The 24413-nt window shown below is 46.3% G+C and overlaps 1 protein-coding gene across 2 annotated transcripts in view; it reads left to right on the forward strand.

Moving 5' to 3' along the window:
• KIF19 (kinesin family member 19) overlaps positions 1-24413 on the forward strand; it is a 347663-nt gene that overhangs the window by 230785 nt on the left and 92465 nt on the right. For both annotated transcript variants that reach the window (XM_086930997.1, XM_086930998.1), the window contains exons 5-6: positions 5754-5890; positions 23716-23841. In XM_086930997.1, coding sequence (XP_086787123.1) covers positions 5754-5890; positions 23716-23841 — 263 coding nt within the window. The remainder of the gene's footprint in view (positions 1-5753; positions 5891-23715; positions 23842-24413) is intronic.

A 24413-nucleotide genomic window follows, 5' to 3' on the forward strand; every position in this document is an offset into this window, starting at 1 on the left:
AGTGCCTCAGTAAGATGAACACGTGCACTTTAACAAGTAGTACGCTCCAGATCACCAGCTGGAATCCCAGCAAGGCCAACTCTGCCTTTCATTCTTACGATGGTCAGCAAATCCAGTGCCAATACATTGGGTAATCGCAACACATGTTAGTTACAGCAATCAGCATTTGCACACAATTACGTATGAGTGATTGTAAAGCAATACAGTTAAACATGTAAACAAGGAGGTAACGAGATACCTACCCCTCCCGGGGTGATTTGCGTGCATTTCAAATCAAAATAGCAAAACATAACTAGACGTCCCTAGAACTATGTGCACTGCAGACACTCTATGGAGCTGCTGATTGCACCCAAGGGGACCCATCTGCTTTCACCAGCCAGGGCCCATGGTAAGGGCTGTGAGGGGATACCTAAGACCTAGGCACTAGGGACACCAGTTTATAGTCCAGTCTGACCAACGGTCAACTGGGGTGTCCTAGGACAGCACTACATTTTCAGCTTGATGAGTGACCCTAAAACTACAATGCTAAAGAAATTCTAGTGATAAAATCGGTTTGAATTTTAGAGCTGGTACAAACAGGAGAGGCGGTTCCTTACAAAACATTACACATATCCTGCAGGCTGCACCCTGGCTGGGACAACTGATGTCGAAGTGAGTAAGAACTCATTGGAACGGAACTGAGTTTCAATAGCCCTCTCTTTACTTTTAAATAGTTCTGTTTCTTCCCACAACCAGTTTAATAGCAGCAGTACTTTTCTTTTTCCATGCAAAGCACACATATTGTAATTTAAAACGTAGTCCTCTCATTCAAGATATTTATTTCTCCAGCTCTCCTGTCATCGTTGATCAAAAAGAAAAAAGCATTGGCAAAACTAATAGGTCTAGCCTGTGCAAGAGCTATCGTCTTTGTTAGTTGTGGTAGAATTGAGTGGGGTAGATTGTGTAGATTGGGGTAGATCGGACTGTGGTAGATGGAGGTGGGTTGGGGGTGGATTGGAGTGGGATGCATTGGGATACATTAAAATGGGGCTGATTGGAGTGGGGTAGATAGGGCTGATTGAAATGGAGTAGAGAAGGGTAGAGTGGGTCAGATTGGTGTTGGGTAGATTGAAATGAACTGGAGTGGTGTAGACTGGAGTAGAATGGAATAGTGTAGATGTGGGGATTACATTGGAGTGGAGTTGAATGGAGTGGGGTAGTTTGGGTAGAGTGGTGTAGACTGGAGTGAGTTAGATTGTTTGTGGTTTTTTGGAGTGGTGTAGACAAGGGTAGGTTGAGTGTGGTTAATTGGGGTGTGGTAGATTGAGATAGATTGGGTGGGGTAGATTGGAGTAGGGTAGTTTGGTGTGAGGTAGATTGAAGTGGGATAGATTGGAGTGGGGTAGATTTGGATGAGGTGGGAGTACATTGAAGTTTGGTAGACTGAGGTGTGGTAAATTGGCTGGGGAATATTGGAGAGATGGAGGCGGGGTGGATTGGGGTAGACTGAGTGGTGTAGTTTGGGAAGGTGCATATTGGGGTGGTGTAGACTGGAGTGAGTTAAATTGGAGTGTAGTACATTGGAGCTGGGTAGATTGGAGTGGGGGGAGATTGGAGTAAATCAGAATACATTGAAGTGGAGTAGATTGGAGTGTGGTAGATTGGTGAGGGGTAGGTTGAGGTAGATTCGAGTGGGGTAGATTTTATAGATTGGGGTAGCTTGGAGTGTAGTAGATTGGGTAGATTGGGGTGGATAGGAGAGGGGTACATTGGGGTACATTGTAATGGGTCAGTTTGGAGTGGGGTTGAGAGGGATAGCTTTGGGTAGATTGGTGTAGGGTAGATTCTGGTGGACTGGAGTGGAGTAGACTGGGGTAGATTGAAATAGTGTATATTTTGGTGGAGTAGATTGGGGTGGAGTAGAATAAAGTGCGTAGATTGGAGTGGGGTAGATTGGAGTGTGGTAAATGGGGTAGACTGGAGTGTGTTAGATTGTTTGGGGTATATTGGAGTGAGGAAGATTGGAGCAGGTTGGGTGTGGCTTATTGGAGTGTGGTAGATTGGGATATATTGGGTGGGGTAGTTTGGAGTGAGGTTGATTGACATGGGATAGATTGGGTTAGATTTAGGTGGGTTCGATTGGGTGTGGTATATTAGAGTATGGTAGAATGAGGTGTGGTAAATTGATTGGGGTAGATTGGAGGATTTAGGTGGGGTAGATTGGGTTGGATTGGAGTGGGGTTGTTTGGGATGATGTAGATTGGGGTGGGCTGATTGAGGTGGGGTAGATTGGAGTGGGGTACATTGGGGCTAGGTAGATTGGAGTGGGGTAGATTGGGATAGATTGGTGTGGGATAGATTGGGGTATATTGAAATGGGGAAGATTGGAGTGGAGTAGAATGGATTTGGGTAGTGAGGGGTAGACTGGAGTGGGGTAGAGAGGGGTAGATTGGAGGGGGATAGATTAGGGTATATTGAAATGGAGAATATTGGAGTGTAGTAGAATGGATTTGGGTAGAGAGGTGTAGATTGGAGTGGGGCAGAGAGGAGTAGATTGATTAGTGTTGGGTAGATTTTAGTGGATTGGAGTGGGGTAGATTGGAGTGGTGAAGATTGGAGTGAGTAGATTAGAGTGGGGTAGATTGGAGTGTGATAGATCGGGGTAAATTGGAGTGGGGTAGAAAGGATTGGGGTAGAGATGGATTGATTGGAGTGGGATAGAGAGGGACAGGTTGATTAGTGTGGGGTAGATTTTAGTGGATTGGAGTGGGGTAGTTTGGAGTGGTGTAGATTTGAGTGGGTAGATTTGGGTGGGGTAGTTTGGACTGTGGTAAAGTGGGGTAAATTGGAGTGGGTAGATGGGATAGACTGGAGTGGGTTAGATTGTGGTAGATTAAAGTGGGGTACAACGGATTGTGGTAGATAGAAGAAGATTGTAGAGGGGTAGATTGGAGTGAGTAGATTAGAGTGGGGTAGATTGGAGTGTGGTAGATCGGGGTAGATTGGAGTAGGACAGAAAGGATTGGGTAGAGATGGATTGATTGATGTGGGATAAAGAGGGATAGGTTGATTAGTGTGGGGTAGATTTTAGTATATTGGAGTGGGGTAGTATGGAGTGGTATATATTTGAGTGGATACATTTGGGTGCAGTAGATTAGAGTGTGGTAAAGTGGGGTACATTGGAGTGGGGTAGATGGGATAGACTGGAGTGGGTTAGATTGTGGTAGATTAAAATGGGGTACAATGGATTGTGGTAGATTTGAGTAGATTGGAGAGGGGTATATTGGGTTAGATTTGAGTGGGGGAGATAATGGTAAATTAGATTGGGGTAGATTTGAGTTGGGTATATTGGAGTGGGGTTGAGAGGGGTAGATTGGTAAAGGGTAGATTCTGGTATTTGGGTAGATTGGAGTGGTGTATATTAGATTGGAGTTGGGTAGATTGAGTGGAGTAGATTGGGTGGGGTAGATTTGGTGGGATAGATTGCAATGGGGTAGATTGTGGTAGACTGGGGCAGATTGGAGTAGATTGGAGTGGGGTAGATTGGGTAGACTAGAGAATACATTTGTAATGGGGTAGATTAGGGATGTTGGACTAGACTGGAGTGTGGTAGATTTGGGTAGATTGGAGTGGGGCAGATATGGATACATTGGAAAGGGGGAGATTGTAGTAGGGTTGAAAGGGGTAGTTTGGGGTAGACTGTATTGGGGTAGATCGTGATGGATTGCAGTTAGGTAGATTGTAGTAGGGGAGATTTGGGTGGGTTAGGTTGGAGAGCGGTAGATTAGATCAGGTAGATTGGAGTGGTGTACATGGGAGTAAACTGGGATGGGTTAGATTGGGTGGGGTAGATTGGAGAGTGGTAGATTGGGGTAGGTTGGATGGGGTAGATTGAGATGTGGTAGATCGGGTAGGGTAGATTGGAGAGGGGTATATTGGGGTCGATTGGAGATAGATTAAAGTAGGGTAGATTAGAGTGGGGTATGTTGGAGTAAGGCGGATTGGATTGGAGTGGGGTAGGTTGGAATGGTGTACATTGGAGTGGGCTACATTTGAGTGGCATAGTTTGAGTTAGTGTAGAATGGGGTAGATTGGGTAAACTCGAGTAGTTGGAGTGGGGTAGATAGGAGTAGATTGGAGTAAACTGGAGTGGTGTGGATTGAAGTGGTCTAGATTTTAGTGGGGTAGATTGGAGTAAAATGAATGGGATAGACTGAAGTGGAGTAGATAGGATGAGTAGAATGGAGTAGACTGCAGTGGGGTGTATTGGGATGGGATTAATTAAAGTGGGGGTAGATTGGAGTGGGGTATGTGTGGTAGATCAAAGTGGGGTAGACTGGGGTAGATTGAGATTGATTGGAGTGGGGCAAATCGGGGTGGATTGAGTGGGCTATATTAGAGTAGATTGGAGTGTGGTAGATTTGGCTTCTTTGGAGTGGGGTAAATTGGGTACATTGGAGTGGGGTAGATTGAGGAGATTGGAGTGGGGTAGGTTTGGGTGGGATAGATTGGAGAGGTGTTGATTAGAGTCGGGTAGATTGGAGTGGGGTAGATGGGATAGACTACAGTGGGTTAGATTGAGTAAGGGCGATTTGACTTGGGTAGATTGGTTTAGGTTGGGTGGGATAGATTGGGGTGTGGTAGACTGGGGTGTGGTAGATTTGGTGGGGTAGATTGAGATACACTGCAATGAGATATACTGGAGTGGGGTTGATCAGTGTGGATTGAGTGGGATATATTAAAGTAGATTGCAGTGTGATAGATTTGGGTAGATTGGAGTGGGGGTAAATTGGGTACATTTGAGTGGGGTAGATTGGAGTGGGGTAGAGAGGGGTACATTGGTGTAGACTGGATTGGGTAGAGTGTGGTGGACTGGAGTGGGGTAGATTTGGATGGGGTAGATTGGAGAGGCGTAGATTGGTGTTGGGTAGATTGGGGTAGATTGGAGTAAGGTAGATAGATAGACTGGAGTTGGTTAGATTGAGTAAGGGCGATTGGAGTGGGGTAGATTGGTGTAGGTTGGGTGGGATAGATTGGTGTGGGTTGGTTGGGATAAATTGGTATGTGGTAGACTTGGGTGTGGTCCATTGGGTAGGGTAGATTGGGATAGATTGAAGTGGGGGGTTGATTTGGTAGATTGGAGTGGGTAGATTGTGGTAGATTGGAGTGGAGTGGATTGGAGTTGGGTAGATTGGAGAGGGGTAGATTGGAGTGGGGCAGATTGGGGTAGATTAGAATGGTGTAGATTGAAGTTGATTGGAGTGGGTAGATTTGAGTAAATTGGAGTGGTGTCGATTGAAGTGGTGTAGACTTTAGCGGGTGGATTGGAGTTGGATAGACAAGGGTCAACTGGAGTGGGGTAGACATAGTTATACTGCATTTTAGTACTGGGGGAATTGAGTACCCTGTTAAGTGTTTACTTTGTTCATCCCAGCTGCACTGGGAGTCCAGTCTTTGGCTGCGTCTTGGTTTTCTTGTCAAATGTGGCTGGCTGCACAAAGCTTGGGACTCCTGACATCCCTGATTCAACAAATCACTACTTCCACTGCTGTTGACTGAACCATCTGGTATCCTCTTATGGGCACTGCTTATGGAAATAGACAAATTGATGGTCTAGAAAATCCTCTTATAACCTCATATGGCATCCCATTTCCAAGAACTGTAAAGCATAATTCCCCCAAATATTTCAGAAGTGTTAATGTTGTCAAGTATTTTCCTTATGCCCATGTTGTTCACCCTTTTCATAAAATTGTCCATCCCTGCATCTCCTCTAGGTTGTGGGAAGACTTACACCATGCTGGGCACTGATTATGAGCCAGGCATCTATGTGCGCACTCTTAATGACCTTTTCCGGGCCATTGAGGAGACCAGCGATGACATGGAGTATGAAGTCTCAATGTCCTACCTTGAGGTAAGGGCCTTGCCATGGAAAAGGAAACTACCCTTTGCTCGTGAGAACCCTCTAACTGGGTAGGTAAGTAATGGTAGGTGTATAGTTAATGTGCAGTGGCGGATGGCAGAATCTCGCTACTTTCCAGTCGCAATTGAACTTCGCTGGTGTATCCGATTTGCGCTCCATTGTAGTAAGCTTCTTAAGTCCTGGTCTACAGCAAACATTGGCTATAATTGGCGCGGTATGCTTCTTGGCACTATAGCTTCTTAAATTTTTTTAAATTCATATCTCCAGTCCAATTTATTGGATATTTGCCATTTTGGTGTCATTTTGTTTATTACATTCTACTCTATTTTTGGTTTGGGGATGTTAATGCCTTGCAATTAGACTTCCCTACATTTTGGGTACTTCATAAATACATTACACATTGCCCTAAATTAAGCCTTTCTATTCTGTGCCATAACTGCCAGAGGGTTGAGCTCAGGTTAATTTAGTGACTGTAACTGTTCACACTCATGAGGGTTGTGATTATTCCTTGAGGTGGGAAGCCACCCCTCCCACTCCCCAATTAATAGTCCAATTTCTTACAATCACACATAATCAAACCAATTACTGATAGTAGATTCATAGACATCTCTTTCAAAGTGGTTTGGTTTATGTGATATGTCATTTTATCTGTAAGAAGATTTGCGACATTTGTAACAACACCTGTTTGATTATGGGTGAGGTCATAAGCATTGCATCTGGTGTGCAAGTTACTGCTTACATCGCGGTTGTTTAAGTCACTGGCAGCCCACTACATTTTAAATAGGTGCAGCACCGAGTCTGGGGTTACACAGACTCTGGTACGTGTTCATTCACAACCTTATAGAAGAGTCTGGTACCTGAGTGCCTGTTTGGAGCACAGTTAGTTATAGTGTGTCTGGGCTTCTTATAAAAACAAGACCTACTAAGTAATGGCTACTTCTTAAAATGTAGAACACCATAGAAACAATAGAAACAGTGGGTCTGAGTAACAGTTGCAGGGTTTCCGGGATGCTGATGTGAAATGCCATCCAAGTGAGAGTGGTGTCAGAACGTGCATGTTTACTTACTCATCCACCTATACATTCCTCTCAGTGAGTTAAGCACCAGCTCTAATGATCTGCCTGTAACCTACATGTCACTGAGATTTTTACTAGACATCTGCACTGCTGGATGTGCTCTGCAGGGTATGGAAAATGCATGTATTGCTTTCTGTGAGAGAGTGATGATTGCTTTGCTACTGCAAATCTGTGCCTCTTCTGTGAGGAAGCAAAGCTTGCACTGCTGCTGTCCAGTTTGTACCTGTCTTGTTAAGGGGGAAGCTTGTGCTGCTTCTGCCCTCATAAGGCGGGAAGTGTGCACTGTTTCTTCCTAAGGTGTATCAGTTCTATGAAGGATGGGTGTTTTGTCTGCTGTTGCCATATCTTATGAAAAAAGTATATTTTAGTATTTTGAATGCACTTGCATAACATACACATGTCAGGCAGAAGATTTTGTCGAACCCTGGGCCAATATTAGTGGAGGACCCTGACACACAGACTCTGGTTTTAATCCAGGCTTCCCAGCTTGACCAAACTATTTGAATATGGGCACATTTCTTTCTTGACCGTGCCTTCCTTCTATTACCATATTTCAGAGTTCCTTGAAATAAATAATTTCAAAATGTGCACTGTACAAAACTCTTCCTTATTTAGGGTGCACTTGACCATAATGTTGCTCTATCTATAAAAATAGAGACTTGCACAGGAGAAACAAGACAACTTAGACCACTTGACTCTCGAGTCATTCATAAAATTGCCAGGACAGACGGGGTGCTGTACGCTAATACTAACAAAAAACACTCAGTGCAATGATATGATCTAATGTTGTGAAGTGAATCAATCAAAATACACATTTGTTTTATTTAAAAGTTCGTACCTCAGTGCTAAATGAAGTAGTAGTCAACAACACTTGCAGCAACGCATGGGGTCCAGACTGAGCAAAGATATGTTATCTTCTGACTTCACTGGGCTGCTTTTCCAGACAGGATGTGACACAGGTGAGGATGTGGTGAATTATGGGACCCAGCCTGCCATGCCTCATTACCACTGCCTTATTAGCGTGGGTATCGAGGCCAGAGATGTTTGGATGTTGGGTGTTCTCAAAGCCCATGCACACTCTTTGTCCGCACCCAATCAGCTTTGAGTGTGCGTTAGCAGCGTGGCCATGGCAATGCTGTGATTTCAGAGGCATGCCCTGTACAACATGCCACACCAGCTGACAGCCTTGCCGATATCGCAACTGGAGCCTGAGAAATGTACCCCCTCTGCCACCTTCCTTCTGAACAAGGTGAACATGCCATATGAACCATGGACTGTTTGATTCTATCTTATGTGAGTTACCTATATTCCTGCAGAAGTCATCAAGAGGCCAAAATCAAGACCTGAAACATGTGGATGGAAAAGAGAATGAGGGTCCATTGCTTTGTCCTTCTTGATTTTAATATTGTGGTAGGGAGACGCCAGTAAAAGCATTTTGTGCTCACCCACATACAATTTTTATATAGGACTGACAGTTTAACAATTGTAGAACATACATGTCAACATAAGAGACTTCCGTCCCCTATGTTGACATGTCTCAAATTAGAGAACCCATACCTAGGAAACCAGTGATTAATAGCAGTCTAAAATGGATTACAGTACTTGATTTTGAACCCACTGATGAAGCATACCAAATTTGTTTGATGAGGGCTAATAATCCTAAATGGGCACATGAATGTATGGTTTTTCCATAAGATTGACTTTTTCTTTCAAGAGTTTTTTTGTACTAGTGAGTGGAATTCCGTTGAGTTACATAAAAAATCTGCAAGGTTCTGCAGAGTTCTACTAATGGGAAGATTGTACATTTATGTTAGTTTATGGAAATTGTATACCAGTCCTTTAATGCCACCACCCACTTTCCAGTGTGTTACTGCCACCTATCATTTACTTTAGTGTTAGGCAAGGTTGCTCTGCTGCTGGCCATGTTGTACCTATGATGTGTTGTGTATTTCAGTAGAAGACCTTCCACTATACAAAAGAAAAAAACTATTTGCATTGCCAATGCTTGTTTTAATGCATGACGGGAGCAAAAGAGTGAACCCTAACAAAAATGTGGAAAGAGATTACTTTTGGTTCTCTATGGTTCTCTGTGTAAAACAAGCAACTTTTTTTAAAAGGGACAAAATGACTGTATAACTTCAAATATATCTGACAATTGGCTCCATTTCCATGTATAACACCGTTGTCCAGTACGGGCATTTTAGCAAACAGCACTTCGCATGCTGAGATTTTGAGCTTTTACTGAGCCTTTAAAACAAAACTACAAGTCCCACAAGACCCACAATGCAACATGTTGACTGAAAAAGCAATGACTGGTGTGTCACTGTGTTATTGTGTCACTGAGCTACCTGTTCGAAATGGTCTAAACGACTTTGTAATATTTTTAAAGATAGCGCTCACCTCCCGTTACACACGGCTTCTGGCATGCACAGCCTGCGGTTGGTCTTGCAACTCCTGACCGCACTGTGAGCATATCAATATATATAAAGCAGAAATATCCACTTTGATAAAAAATTACCAATAATTTTAATCAAATGTATATTTCACTAATTTACACAATGTTTAATAACAGTGATTATTTTAAGAAGAATTAATGATGTTTTAATTATTGTATTCAGGCTGCCAAATGTTAAAAGAAAGACTCACAGAAATGTTGTTGATGTTTTCTTTTTATAAAGGCATCGTGTGTCAGAAATCTTTCTTTTAATATTTTCAGCCCACAAAACATATTCATAAAAGCAACTATGAGAGGGCCTTGCACTCCAGCTGGAGAGCATAGAGCTCCAGCTAGGAGTGCATTAAAAGATATGATAGGTTTTCCTGTGGTCATGGATTTAATGACCTAGGAGACTTACAGTTTTTTTTACGTTGATGGGTGGCTGCTGCACTCCCTGCAGTCCCCATAACATTATGCAAAGCATGTTTGTGCCCCTGCCCCTTCTAGGGACGTCACCAAGCTGAAAGAAAAGTGTGAACAGCCCTCACAAGGCAATATGGGGTGCTCCTTCAAGGAGCAGTGAATAATAAATGAGGTTCTCCCGCTACTTATTTATTATTCACATTTTTTGTTTTTAAAATAATATTTTTTTGGATGTCCGGGTGACCACCTGGGACATTCACATGTGTTTTAGTTGGGAACTAGAGCGGGACCCACAGGGTCCGCCTAGTCTGAGCCATCACACATCATGTGTGCCTGCTGGAACTTTCCTGTTTGTATTTAAGTGTGTGCCCCGGTGTCCACCAGGGGCCCCCACAAATGCATTCCAGTTGGGGGCTGCAGGAGGAGCCCAGCCAGGGCACCCACAATGCATGCTAGCAGGATGCTGAATGGGGAGCACCAGGGCTCCCACAGCCCCAGCCGGCTCCCCTTGTCGCGGCTAGTAACTTTTTAAATTATAGGTAGGTGCCCTGGCACTCTCAATGCAGGGGTTGTTGAGGATGTGGGGCGAACCCCAAGGCACTGTGGCCCCAGCTGATTCAACAGCCAGAATCATACTGAGTGCTGTCAGGAGCCAGCACTGTCTCTTTGCTCCCGCTGGGCAGGAGTCGCCTCTTTTAACTACTACTGGTGAGAGGGAGCTAAGTTGAGTTCCCTGCTTAGGAAAGTGCAAGGTATGCCTACACTCTCTCATGGAGTGAAGCACAGTGTCCCTCGGGTGGGACACTGTACAGTATTAGGTCCCAGCTGATGGAAATCCCAAGGGCGCTGCCCCCTCCCCTTTTCAAACAAGCATTTGCAATGCACTTGGTCTTGCATTTACACAGGTTTGAGATATTGGCATTGTAAATGACAATGCCTTTTATTTATGTTATGGTTTTTAAAACATAAATAAAAGACATTGTCATTTACAATGCCAATAGCTTCAACTTGCGTAAATGAGAGACCTATTGCATTGCACATGCTTGTTTCATCACAGCTACTTGGCACTGTGCGGCATGGGAATCCCTACCTGGAGAATGACAATGTTGTCCAGAACTGCCCATTCCTTCCTGACTTCAGTGACCTTGCATGGCCTCAACTCTTACCCTTACTTTATCAGTACTACAGAATCAGTACTTCGATATTATTTTTTGCTCAAATAGTCTTCTGGGTGACAGTTCCGTGGATTTACAGCACAGTCAGTAAATCAAGGCCATTACACTACAAGTCTTTGCTCATAGGCAGGACCACTGGAATAACAAAATATTGTGGCATCCGTGTTCTCAGCGTATTTACATATTTTCCACACTCTCCGCATGATTTAGATCATCTGTATCAATTGCAAACATTGATTCTAGCTCAGATGGATCAAAAGAGGTTTTAGAAAGCATCAGCTGAGGTCCCAAGGGGGGAACAGACACTTAACAAAGATTAACTGTCACAATTTCATTGCTGAAGGCTGTATTTGGGTGTTAGAGTGCTGCTAATGAGGAGAAACATTTGCCCAGACAGTACTATGGTGTTGTAAAATGACAAAATAGCAAAATATTGCGACAGAATGTGCCATATTATGCTGCATCATTGCACCTCTTCTGTGTCTGATTACGTTTGTACCTCTCCACTCCCTCCAGCACCTTTACGGACATGGTTCTCAGGCTGTACAACAGCTCTGCTAACCTGGTTCTCTGGCTCTATAGCAGCTCTGCTGACCTGGGTCTTTGGCTCTAAATCAGGTCTGCTGACCTGGTTCACAGGCTCTACAGCAGCTTGCTGACCTGGTTCTCAGGCTCTGCAGCAGCTTGCTGACCTGGTTCTCTGGTTCTACAGCAGCTCTGCTGGCCTAGTTCTCTGGTTCTACAGCAGCTCTGCTGACCTGGTTCTTTGGCTCTAGAGCAGCTCTTCTGACCTGTTTTTCTGGCTTTACAGCAGCTGTGCTGACCTGGTTCTCTGGCTCTACAGCAGCTCTGCAGACCTGGTTCTCTGAGTCTACAACGGCTCTGCTGACCTGGTTCTCAGGCTCTACAGCAGCTTGCTGACCTGGTTCTCTGGCTCTAGATTGGCTCTGTTGGCCTGGTTCTCAGGCATTACAGCAGCTTGCTGACCTGGTTCTCTAGCTCTAGATTGGCTCTGCTGGCCTGGTTCTCTGGCTCTAGAGCGGCTCTGCTAACCTGGTTTTCTGGCTCTAGAGCGGCTCTGCTGACCCGGTTCTCTGGCTCTAGAGCGACTCTGCTGACTTGGTTCTATGGCTCTACAGAAGCTCTGATGACCTGGTTCTCTGGCTCTAGAGCGGCTCTGCTGACCTGGTTCTCTGGCTCTACAGCAGCTTGCTGACCTGGGTCTCAGGCTCTACAACTGCTCTACTGACCTGGGTCTCAGGTTCTACAACGGCTCTGTTGAACTGGTTCTCTGGCTCTACAGCAGCTCTGCTGATCTGGTTCTCTGGCTCTACAGCAGCTTTGCTGACTTTGTTCTCTGGCTCTAGAGCATCTTTGCTGACCTGGTTCTCTGGCTCTAGAGCAGCTCTGCTGACATGGTTCTGAGGCTTTACAACAGCTCTGCTGTCCCGGTTCGCCAGCTCTAAAGCGGCTGTGCTGGCCTGGTTCTCTGGCTCTAGAGCGGCTCTGATGGTCTGGTTCCCTGGTTCTAGAACAGCTCTGCTAACCTGGTTCTCAGGCTCTAAAGCAGATTTCTGACCTGGTTATCTGGTTCTAGAGTGGCTCTGCTGGCCTGGTTCTCTGGCTCTTGAGCGGCTCTGCTGGCCTGGTTCTCAGGCTCTAGAGCAGCTCTGCTTACCTGGTTCTCTGGTTCTACAGCAGCTTTGCAGACCTGGTTCTCTGTCTCTACTGCAACCCTGCTGACCTAGTTGTCAGGCTCTACAACTGCTCTGCTGACCTGGTTCTCAGGCTCTACAGCAGCTCTGCTGGCCTGGTTCTCTGGCTCTAGAGCAGCTTTGCTGACCTGGTTCTCCGGCTCTAGAACAGCTTTGCTGACCTAGTTCTTAGGCTCTAGAGCAGATCTGCTGACATGGTTCTGAGGCTTTACAAAAGCACTGCTGTCCCGGTTCGCCAGCTCTAGAGCGTCTGTGCTGGCCTGGTTCTCTGGCTCTAGAGCGGCTCTGATGGTCTGGTTATCTGGTTCTACAACAGCTCTGCTGACCTGGTTCTCAGGCTCTGCAGCAGCTTTCTGACCTGGTTATCTGGTTCTAGAGTGGCTCTGCTGGCCTGGTTCTCTGGCTTTAGAGCGGATCTGCTGACCCGGTTCTCTGGCTCTAGAGCTGCTCTGCTGACCTGGTTCTCTGGCTCTAGAGCGTACCTACGGACCTGGTTCTCAGGCGCAAGAGCGTGTCTGCTGACCTGGTTCTCTGGCTCTACAATGGCTTTGCTGACCTGGTTCTCTGGCTCTACAGCAGCTCTGCTGACTTGGTTCCATGGCTCTACAGCAGCTTGGTGAACTGCTTCTCTGGCTCTACAGCAGCTTGATGACCTGGTTCTAAGGCTCTACAGCAGCTCTGCTGACCTAGTTCTCTGGCTCTAGAGCGGCTCTGCTGACCTGGGTCTCATGCTCTACAGCAGCTCTGCTGACCTCGTTCTCTGGCTCTACAGCAGCTCTGCTGACCTGGTTCTCAGGCTCTAGAGCGACTCTGCTGACATGGTTCTGAGGCTTAACAACAGCTCTGCTGTCCCGGTTCGCCAGCTCTAGAGCGGCTGTGCTGTCCAGCAGAACCAGGTCAGCAGTACCGCTTTAAAGCCAGAGAACCAGGCCAGCAGAGCCCCTCTAGAACCAGATAACCAGGTCAGCAAGCTGCTGTAGAGCCTCTGGCTCTAGAGTGGCTCTGCTGACCTTGTTCTCAGACACTAGAACAGCTCTGCTGACCTGGTTCTTTGGCTCTTGAGCCGTTCTGCTGACCTAGTTCTCTGGCTCTAGAGCGGCTCTGCTGGCCTGTTTCTCAGGATCTAGAGCAGCTCTGCTTACATGGTTCTCTGGCTCTACAGCAGCTCTGCAGACCTGGTTCTCTGGCTCTACAGCAGCCCTACTGACCTAGTTCTCAGGCTCCACAACAGCTCTGCTGACCTGGTTCTCAGGCTCTACAGCAGCTCTGCTGGCCTGGTTCTCTGGCTCTACAGCAGCTATGCTGACTTGGTTCTCTCATTCTAGAGCAGCACTGCTGACCTGGTTCTCTGGTTCTAGAGCAGCTCTGCTCACCTGGTTCTCTGGTTCTAGAGCAGCTCTGCTGACCTGGTTCTCTGGCTCTAGAGTGACTTTGCTGGCCTGGTTCTCTGGCTCTACAGCAGCTCTGCTGACTTGGTTCTCAGGCTCCACAACAGCTCTGCTGACCTGGTTCTCAAGCTCTACAGCAGCTTGCTGACCTTGTTCTCTGGCTCTAGAGTCGCTCTGCCAGCCTGGTTCTCTGGCTGTAGAGCGGCTCTGCTGACCTGGTTCTCTGGCTCTTGAGTGGCTCTTCTGACCTGGTTTTCTATCTCTAGAGCGGCTCTGCTGGCCTGGTTCTCTGGCTCTACAGCAGCTCTGCTGACCTGGGTCTCAGCAGCTCCAGAGAGCTTTCAATGAACGCTTCTCTGCAGCTCTACGGCACCTTTATTGGGACAGTGTCAGCACTTCTCTGCAGCTCTACAGCACTTATGTTAGGACAGTCACAGCACTTCACAGCAGCTCTACGGTGCTCTCAGTGGAAGGTACCAGCACTTCTCAGCATGTCTACAGTATGTTTAGAAAGACAGGGGTCAGCCCTGGCGGGACTGCGCTGCCTGGGTCGAGGCACAGAACCCGCAATCTCCGCAGCTCCCGCGTGTTGTGAGGCAGTGATCCTCTGCTTGTTACTGCCAACTGTACCTAAACACTCCCTGCTACGGGGAATAATTGCTGCCAGTCCTTCCCCCTAATCCTAATCGTTAAAAGGTTGACATAACTTCCAATCCCAGCTTCCCCAGGGACCGGCGTTGTGTGATCCCATGGCATGTCCCTTGTCTACCAGCACTGTGTGTTCTTAAAAGCGCCAGTTTAACATCAATCGCAATTCACAAACTCGGAGCCAGTACTACACACAAAAGCAAAACTGAGGTTAGAAACATGCAGAGTCTATAAATTGAGGTGTTTTTGTTCCCCTTTACAAGAATGGTGACAGCTAAGTGTGCGATGCCATTAAAGAACAAGGGGACGCAGGTTCAAATCCTGGCTCCCCTGTAGACCAATATGTGCGATCCAAGGGAAATGTTGATCTTATTCGCAGCTAGTGAAAACTGAGAGCGTTTAGAACAAGCTGTCGCCATTGCGCAATGGAAAAAAGTGCTGACCGACTAATTGAAGGAGACAGTGTAACGCTGCAAGGAAAATATCCAGCCCTGATGGGCGGTCCTAAAAGGAGATAGGACTGTCACAAGGAGGGACTAAGAAGCTTCATTATCAATCGGAAGCCAGCATTTACCATGGATGATGATGCCAGCCAATGAAAAATATGGGCGGGGCTTCCACACCACTTCTAAAACATACCCTAATACAGCATGCTTCGCAAAGCGAGCAGCCATGCGCTGCAATGCTAGGTTCGACCTAATAAATTTGGCCCGGGATGGAGTCACTGGAACCCAAGATTGGCTCGAGGAGATGGGGGGTGTGCGCCCCCTCCCCTTTTCAAATTTATATGTCACCAGGGGATGGGGTCGTGTTGTCCTGAGCAGGCTAAGAGAGGCGGCCGCACACCCCTCCCCATTCAATTAATTGTGGGCTCTGGAGGATCAATCAATCAATCAGAGTACTTGTAAACCTCGCTACTTACCCGTCAGGGTCTCAAGGCGCTGAGGGGAGGGGGTGCCGCTACTGCTCGAAGAGCCAGGTCTTGAGGAGACTTCTGAAGGCGAATAGGTCTTCGGTCTGCCGTAGGTGGGTAGGGAGGGTGTTCCAGGTCTTGGCGGCGAGGTAGGAGAAGGATCTGCCGCCGGAGGTTGTTCATTGGATGCGGGGGAACAGCGGCGAGGGCGAGGCTGGTGGAGCGGAGCAGGCGGGTGGGGGTGTAGAAGCTGAGTCTGCAGTTCAGGTAGGCTGGTCCGGCATTGTGGAGTGTTTTGTGTGCGTGAGTGAGGAGCTTGAAGGTGATCCTCTTGTCGACGGGGAGCCAGTGTAGGTCTCTCAGGTGGGGGGTGATGTGGCTGCGGCGGGGATGTTGACGATCAGTCGGGCGGAGGCGTTTTGGATGCGTTGTAGTCGTTGTAGGTGTTAGGCTGGGATTCCTGCGTGGAGTGTGTTGCCGTAGTCCAGTCTGCTGCTGACGAGGGCCTGTGTCACCGTTCTTCTTGTTTCGGTCGGGATCCACTTGTAGATCCTGCGGAGCATGCGGAGGGTATTGTAGCAGGAGGAGGAGACGGCGTTGACCTGTTTAGACATGGAGAGGGAGGAGTCGAGGATGAATCCTAGGTTGCGTGCATGGTCGGTGGGTGTTGGTGCTGTTCCCAGTGTGGTCGGCCACCAGGAGTCGTCCCAGGCTGAGAGGGTGGGTCCGAGGATGAGTACCTCAGTCTTGTCCGAGTTCAGCTTCAGACGGCTGTTCTTCATCCAGTCTGTGTCCAGGATGGGGTCCCTGGGGCCATAGCTGGCTCGAGGAGGGGGCTACATGCCCCTCTGCCCTTTGGAAATGCTTACAGGCCCTTGGAGATGAGGTCCCCAGGGCCCGAATCTGCTTGGGGGGGTGTGCCCCAAGCATGCCCCACTTCTCAAAAAATATATTTATAGACCACTGTGACCTGGCCCACACTGATGGTCAAATTAATTTATTTTAAGTTTTTCCTTCTGGCAGGATTTTTTTTACATTTTGGCCCTGGGTTGTCCCTCCCTACAATGACTAAGGGGCAGGGAATCTCTACCCTGCCCCTTATATCTTTTCATATATATATTTCAGGACAGGAGAGTAAGTCCCTGGAGCTCTGCAATGGCTGCAGCAACATTTTCTTTCATGGTGCTGCCAGCCAATCAGAGCACTCACTCCTGGGGGACCCTGACTCCTGTTGGAGCGAGAAGGCCAAGGGGAAAAAAGCCTCCTCGGCCAGTCAGAACACTCTGTATTTTTTATGTTGGGCTGGCGGACTCTGACTGGAATTTCACCAAATCACAAAAAGCATGCTTTCCTGCCCAGTATCTAGCTTCCTGACAAATTTAGTGTAATTACGTTTAGCTGTTTTGGCTGTAGCCCTTTTCAAATATCCCTAGGGAAATTGAAGGGGGATTTTGCATTTTGGGACCCTTAACATCGCGAAAGGTATTGGCAAACCAAAAAAGGCATTCCTATTGGAAACTCGGACCTAACTAAAACTAACCAGTGGCGACCGCCACTGGCTAATATACATTTCCTAAGAAGCATCTACCAATCTGATGAATGCAGAGAAGAGTAGAAATAGTGCAAGATCAAACACAGAGCTGGAGAATAGGGAGGGTCCTTCTTGATACACACTGAAAGGAGTACAAATAGTGCAAAATCAAACAAAAAGCTGAGAAGTAAGCAGGGTCCTTATTTGCCATCGGTGTCTTTGTATGTGACACCTTAGATGTTTCAGGAAACTTATGAAACGTTCCGCTCTAGCAACCAAACCAGCTATTTGTTGGCTCTCAAATACCTATCCAAAAATAAGGAACTTCGGGTCATATTATCAAGCCCCTTATCGCCGCGTTATCTACACGTTTCTGCCAATAACGCGGCGATATTTGCATCTCCCTATTATCAAGGCAGCTTTAAGTCAATTAACGTGGCTTAAAGCCCCATTAATTGACTTAACACTGCCTTGGTAATAGGGCCCCTTTCACGATAAACTCATTGTGAAAGGGGGCGTGCAGTGGGTGTTGCGGTGGGCGTTCCACCGCAACACCCATTCACTTTGACGGTGCCACCTATTATCAATCTTGGCGATAATAGGTGGCAGCGCCAAATTTAAGAGCAGAAAAACCCTGGCGTTAAGGTGGTGAAAGGAGGAGAAATGCTTCATTTCTCCTCGTTTTTTTGCTTTTTTCATGTGTGCTGCCTTGTGCAGCAGACATGGGAAAAGTAAAACGGCAAGGTTTTTTTATGTACAGGAATGTGTCCCTTCCTGTACATGAACAAACCTCTTTTAAAAAATGCCAATTTGTAACTTACATGTGTGCTGCATAAAGCAGCACACATGTAAGTTACAAGATGGCATTTTTAAAAAGAGGTTTGTTTATGTGTTGGAAGGAACTCCTTCCTGAACATGAACAAACCTCCCTGCTCGCAGACACCCTTGCACTCTGGTGCAAGGGTGCCTGTGCTGGCGATAAGTTGTAAAACCTACCGCCATCGCAGGGGGAAACGCTGGGCTGCACCATATCCTTGGTAATATGGTGCAGCCTAGTGTTTCCGAAGTGGCGGAGAGAGGCGTTAAGCCAAGATGGCTAACGCCTCTCTTTGCCACTTTGTTGATAATATGCCCCTTCGGTTTTTTCCAGTTTTATATTGCGCAAACTCCCCCCCCTCAGGTATTGGGGCACTTTACATGAGCACCACCTAGATTTCACAAGGAGAAATTCATTTTTATTTTTTATTGCAAATTCAGAGAGATTAAAGGCCAGAAGTAAAAACATTAGGACTACTGATTTCCTTATTGTGGATATCTACAAATCGAAATTAGGAAATCGGTATTCCTAATGTTTGAAGTACTTTTATTCCCAAATAGTGATTCCTATTTGGTCACAAATCGACCTACCTCTCTTACCCATACGTCCATATATAGAAGTGCATTCAGCACTTGATCGGTTGACCTCTGACCTCCTTATCGCTCGTTGCACTCTGGTCGTCTATGCTGCCGCCCGAGTAGGCCGCGCCGTCCTGTGTACACTGAGCTGATTGTCGTCTTGGCTACAGGCAGCTATAGAAGCCAGGGGCGCGCGCCGCCTGCCCAGGCCTGCACAATATTTGCATGCGCATGAGAATATATAGCAAGAAACGAACATTGTGGACCATGAAGGAGAAGCCGTTGCACTGGGGTGGGGTGGTAAGAGGGTATCACTTCATGGAAGGTTTGTGCTCCTGTCATCCAAGCGATCAATTTCCAGCCCATACGATGTTCCGAAGGTCACACATAGCGCCAAGCATGAGCGCTGGTACTCGAATTCCCAATTCGTAACTGTTCGATGCTATGCGGAATGTACCGTTTCACCGTGAGTATATGAGGAGCGATGGGATGCCAAATGTGGGTTAATCCCGTGATGGTTGTGTGTGAGTTTAGGGGTGGTACCCGGGGCTGGTAGGCTGCCTGGGGATGAAGTGTCAGTGCACGGCTGAGGGGGCCTTAGGGAGACACATCTGACCCCTCTCCACTATGCAGCGCATGGTGACGTGTACAACAGTCAGAAGACATACTGGTGGCTTCCAAACAGCATTTGAGATCGCTCTCCGAACCAAAACCTATGACTCTCCCACCCGCAACAACAGCAAGTGGTAAAAACCTCAGCGGCCTAGTAAGTTCTGAGGGAACCACACAGGACAACACCATATCTGACCACCTCCAAAATCACACAATCGACGCTACTGCAAAGTGGTATTTGTGGTACAGCAGAAGAAATATCACGCAGTGAAAAAGACATGGGGCCTCATTTATGAAAAGTGACGCATAGCTGCGTGAAAACAGCGATGCGTCACTTTTCACTGCGCACTCCTTGCGACACCAATGATGCGTCATATTTAATGTATGACGCATCATGTCGCAAGGACTTACAGATACGTCAGTATTTCTGACGCATCTGTAAGCGCAAAAGTGACGCATTGCTGGAGTGTGTCACAAAAGTGACGCAACTCCAGCAATGCGTCCTTTCACATGGGGAAAGCCCCATGTGAAAGGGCTTGCGTCAGTCTTACGCCTGCTGTGAGGCAGGCGCAAGATTTTGAGGCAACAGCATCCTAAAAGTGACGCAGTGAAATCTCATAGATTTCACTGCATCACTATTACGAGGCTTTTTGCGGGGGAACGCCCCCTCTGCATACATTATACCTGACGCAGGTGTAATGTGGCGCAGGGGTTTAAAAAGTGACGCATCTACCTAGATGCGTCACTTTTTAAATATGGCGCAACAAGGCGCATTTTGTACTCCGCTGGTGCGTCACAAAAAGTGACGCACCGGCGGCGCAAAACTGACGCAAGGTCTCATAAATAAGGGCCATGATAATAGTGAAGCAGAGATATTTCCCACACTGGGTTCGCTCTCGGACTAGTACCCCCCCTTCTCCTCCCCCCTCCTCCGAGACGTCCACACTGACAGCTTTAGAAGTAGATACAGCCCTGAAATGCGTCATCACAGACGGAGCGATTTCGGAGAAACTGCATCTTGTACATAAATATATTTACTGGAAACCCCAATGTTTAAGCTCTGAAAACTAGCTGCCCACTTCGAAGGAGAAGCAAGCATAACATGTCCCCTACAAAAGCCGTGCAAATAAAAAGCAGTCACACTACCTAATAATGCACATGTCAGCATGCCGGATGTTAACACATAGGTAAAACACTGAGAACAAGCAGTGGCAAAGCCAATAGGTCTCACTTATAAGAGCTATTGTCTTTGGCAATGTTTTGTAGCCGCACTGTACGGCAGTCCAGATGATTTGCAGTGTGGCTAAAAGTAATTAAAAACAGTCTCTATGACGCAGCCAGGGCTAATGCGTTTTTAAACAAAATAATAAATCCATTAGCGCTGGATGCATCATAATCTTTATTCTTAATGATCATTTTTAGCCGTGCTGCAGAGCAGCCACGCTGTGCACGCTGCTATAAAGCATGGCTGCAAATCGTTGCCAAAGTCGGAAATGCCAATGCTGTACAGAATGAACAAAAGGCCATGGCAACGCCAGGAGCCTCAACGGTGAGACCTATTGGCTATGCCGATGCTTTGTAGATCTTGGCCCAACACCGCTGTGACTTTGAGCACATCAGGTAATCTCCACTTGCGTGAAAAAGTATGACATTTGGCAAATAATTCTCACCCATGTCTTAGTGAAAATACGTTTGGAAGCAGATAACGTCTGTTGTCACAACAAACATCTATTTCAAAGGAGAAAGGGGCTTCTTTGAAGTGCTTTTAGCTTAGTAAAGCATAGCTTCAAATGGCAAGAGGTTAAACAAGGAAGACATGGAAAAATAAACAACACAAGTATTGCCTCAGTCATACCGTGATCAGCAGATGGACAGCAATCAATTTGAAGCAATCATTACATAGTCCATGTTCCAGCCGAAAGAAGAGGAAGTGAAGTCAGCCTACGCTGGCCAATTAGAATGCAGCAAATATGAGCTACAATAAAGCCAAATAATGTTAAGCAAAGGGAATGTTGCAAGCCCAATGCTGTGTACAATATTTCTCCTTGCAAGTGAAAGCCCGTGCAGTTCCTTTACATTTCCATGCAGTGCATTTGCAGGTGTGCGAGACACTATGATTGCATAGGAGACTGAGGTGCAAGGAATAGTCGGAGGCCCCTCTCTGCATCCAGTTCCAGTGAACAGTTTAAACAGCGGAAAAAATATATCACAAGAAAACAAACAAAAAAAGTAGCTCAAAGAAACTATGCTAAGGGAAGGTTAGGATTCTTTCTGATATAAAAAAATTAAAGTGTGTCATAAAAATGTATTTCCCATTAAAATCTGCAGTATAAGCAATTTTATGGTAATGAGCCAAAGCCTTGAAATTCACTGAATTTGCTATGGAACCATATCTCACCACACCACATTGTTCATGACCTCACATATGATGTCACAAATGATATCAAAATCAACACAACTATTCCCATTAGTGGTAGCACTTGTTTTAGAGTCTGTCAGCGTTTGACAGGAGGCAGTTTAGAGCCGTTACATAACATTAGACTATTGGTTCAACCTTCTCTTCCCATGTGCTCTAAATACCATCATTAAAATATATAGTCCAACATGCCGACATTGATTCCTCTCTTTAATTTCCAAATATCACCATATGGTCCAACAATAACAAAATATTGTTTTCAAATCTACGCTCCTAAGACAACAATTGATAAAACACCATCTTACTAAAAGTAAACATGCATTTAAGATTAGTGTCTTCCCCACTAGCCTGCCTACAGAAACTATATTAAAACACACCAGTTCCGCATAAAAACGAATCTAATCCACTTCAGAAAATTATTCCTACCTCATCCAATGCATCCTCATTTTTGACTGTCCCGGAGAAGTGTTATATTTTTATTGTGTTTGTTCTTGCACCAGGATGCTCTCTAGTGATACCCAGTACCTTACAAATTAAAAAAAAGTTTAAAAAGAATGCATTTCTATTAGGGGTGTGCAACATTTTTTAAGTTGTCTAACTTCTTGGAGTTTTCCTTTTTAAAGTTATTTAGCTTTACCTGGTTTAAATAATACAATTTGTGCAAAACCCAATTCTTTCATGAATATTTGCTAACATGTGAAATTTTGAGGAGGTGACATAGAAATGCATGTAACAGATAGCACAAAACGATGAGAAACAGATCTGCCCAAGAAAATTGTCCTATTTTTGGTATTCTAGTACTTCACACAATTTGACTGGTCAATGTTTGAGTCAATTGAGTTAGATGAAATTTCTCAGCCCTGTTAGATAGCCGCATATTACGTAAATTGGTGTGCCGAGTGGCCTCCAGTGCATTTTGCCCATTTTGCCTTTCACTGGAATGATATGTCCACTCCTTAGCAAAGCACCCCGTCGCTCAGGAATGAGGTATATTTAACCCTGGGCTTTATTTGCAAAGAAGCGCTATGCGTAGCTACGCGAAGTGCACTTCGCACTACGCGCGGTACGCGTAGCTTCACAAACTGCGTAGTGCACTGTGCAAGATGCTGTTCGCACTGATTGCACAGTGTGGACAAGCATCCGGCACTGTGCAATCAGTGCAAACTGCATCTCGCACAGTGCAAGCGGTCGTTTTCTGCCGCTCGAGTAGATTTCTACTCGAGCGGCAGCTTTCTCCACGCGGACTGATAGTTTCTCATCGTGAGCTGTCACGAGCATACGCGACCACTCGCAATGAGAAACCTGACCTCTCCGCGTTGAGAAGCTCGCCGGGAGGTTTATTTGATGTTGCTGATCGTGAAAGAGGAAAAAGTCTCACCGGGATGTCATTTTGCTTGCTCGCGGTCACCAACTTAACGTTGAAGACTGCGAGCAAGCAAAAATTACCGCTGCACTACGCCAAGGTACGGTACGCGTGTTTGCACTGTGCTACGTGCAATTCGCGTAGTGCGAAGTAGCACAAACTTCGCATACTACGCAAGCGTAGCGTAGTGCTTTGCCAAGCCTTAGTATATTTCCAACATCACATGCCCAAATATGCTTACACCAATAGGACATTAATGAAAACGTATTACACATGTTCATGCATTTTTCAGGTGAAATTAGTGTCAAAGTTAAGAATATGTTTCTGCTATTGAACCCTTACACATTAGAGGCACCGGGAGAGCTTTTCATTATAGTATTCCAAAAACCTCATATAATAATTTTATATTCAACGCTTAGCTAGAACACACCACAAACTTGACTGTTCTTAGAGTTCCTGACAAGGCATTATTACTATGCAACTCAATAGTACTCATTTCCTTGACCTCAAAAGGTAGAACGGTTGACCTAGGAGCAGCTGCCACACTGCTTTGGTCATTCGTACCATTATACTAAGGGCAACAACGAAAAACTGTGAGCTATGCTACTCTCTGTGTTGATGAGTGGAGAGTCTAGGGACCTATAGCATCCATTCTGTGTCTAAGAACCATGATAACCTCTGATGTTATGATAGTGTATGATTTCTTTTTCCTCAACTCCTGCAGATCTACAATGAGATGATCCGAGACCTGTTGACTCCTTCCCTAGGATACTTGGACCTGCGAGAGGATTCCAAAGGTGTGATCCAGGTTGCGGGAATCACAGAAGTCTCTACCATTAATGCCAAGGAGGTAATGTTGGCCTTGAGACTGCTGCACGCTCTGACCTCATAACAAAGAATGGAGGGTACTCAAGGATGGACTGTACTCCAGTACCCGCCCGAAAGACCATGAGTTATTTTCTTTCTTTGCTGTGCAAACTCCCCAGCATGCATGCAGAACACATATTACTGTGGCAGATCTGTTGACTTTCAGATACATTTTACCATGTGAGCGGAAGTGGAGGCTTAAAAGGGTGGGGTCTTTAGCCCAATACTTTTACGAGGCATGAGAAGGCAGTTCATGGAGACAAGGCTGGGTTTTGTGCAGAGAACTGAGCTCCGATTAATCCCCACCCCAAAACAAAAGCTTCTGAGGCAGCTGCTGATGTCTTGGAAAGTTTGCAACCCCACCCTCCCCCCACAGTGCCCTCCACCCCATGGACATCAGCAGTCCCCTAGCCTACAATAATGAGATGGAAAACCACACTGCAGAGGGATTTGCAGCCCATGTTAGGTCCCACCATGTGATATCAGCTCCTCACCAGGAGGCTGTGTGAGCAGAGCCACTAACATGTGACCACGGTGGGATCCTGTGTGTTTGCC

Source organism: Lissotriton vulgaris, chromosome 7 (genome assembly GCF_964263255.1).
Source record: "Lissotriton vulgaris chromosome 7, aLisVul1.2, whole genome shotgun sequence".
NCBI lineage: Eukaryota > Metazoa > Chordata > Amphibia > Caudata > Salamandridae > Lissotriton > Lissotriton vulgaris.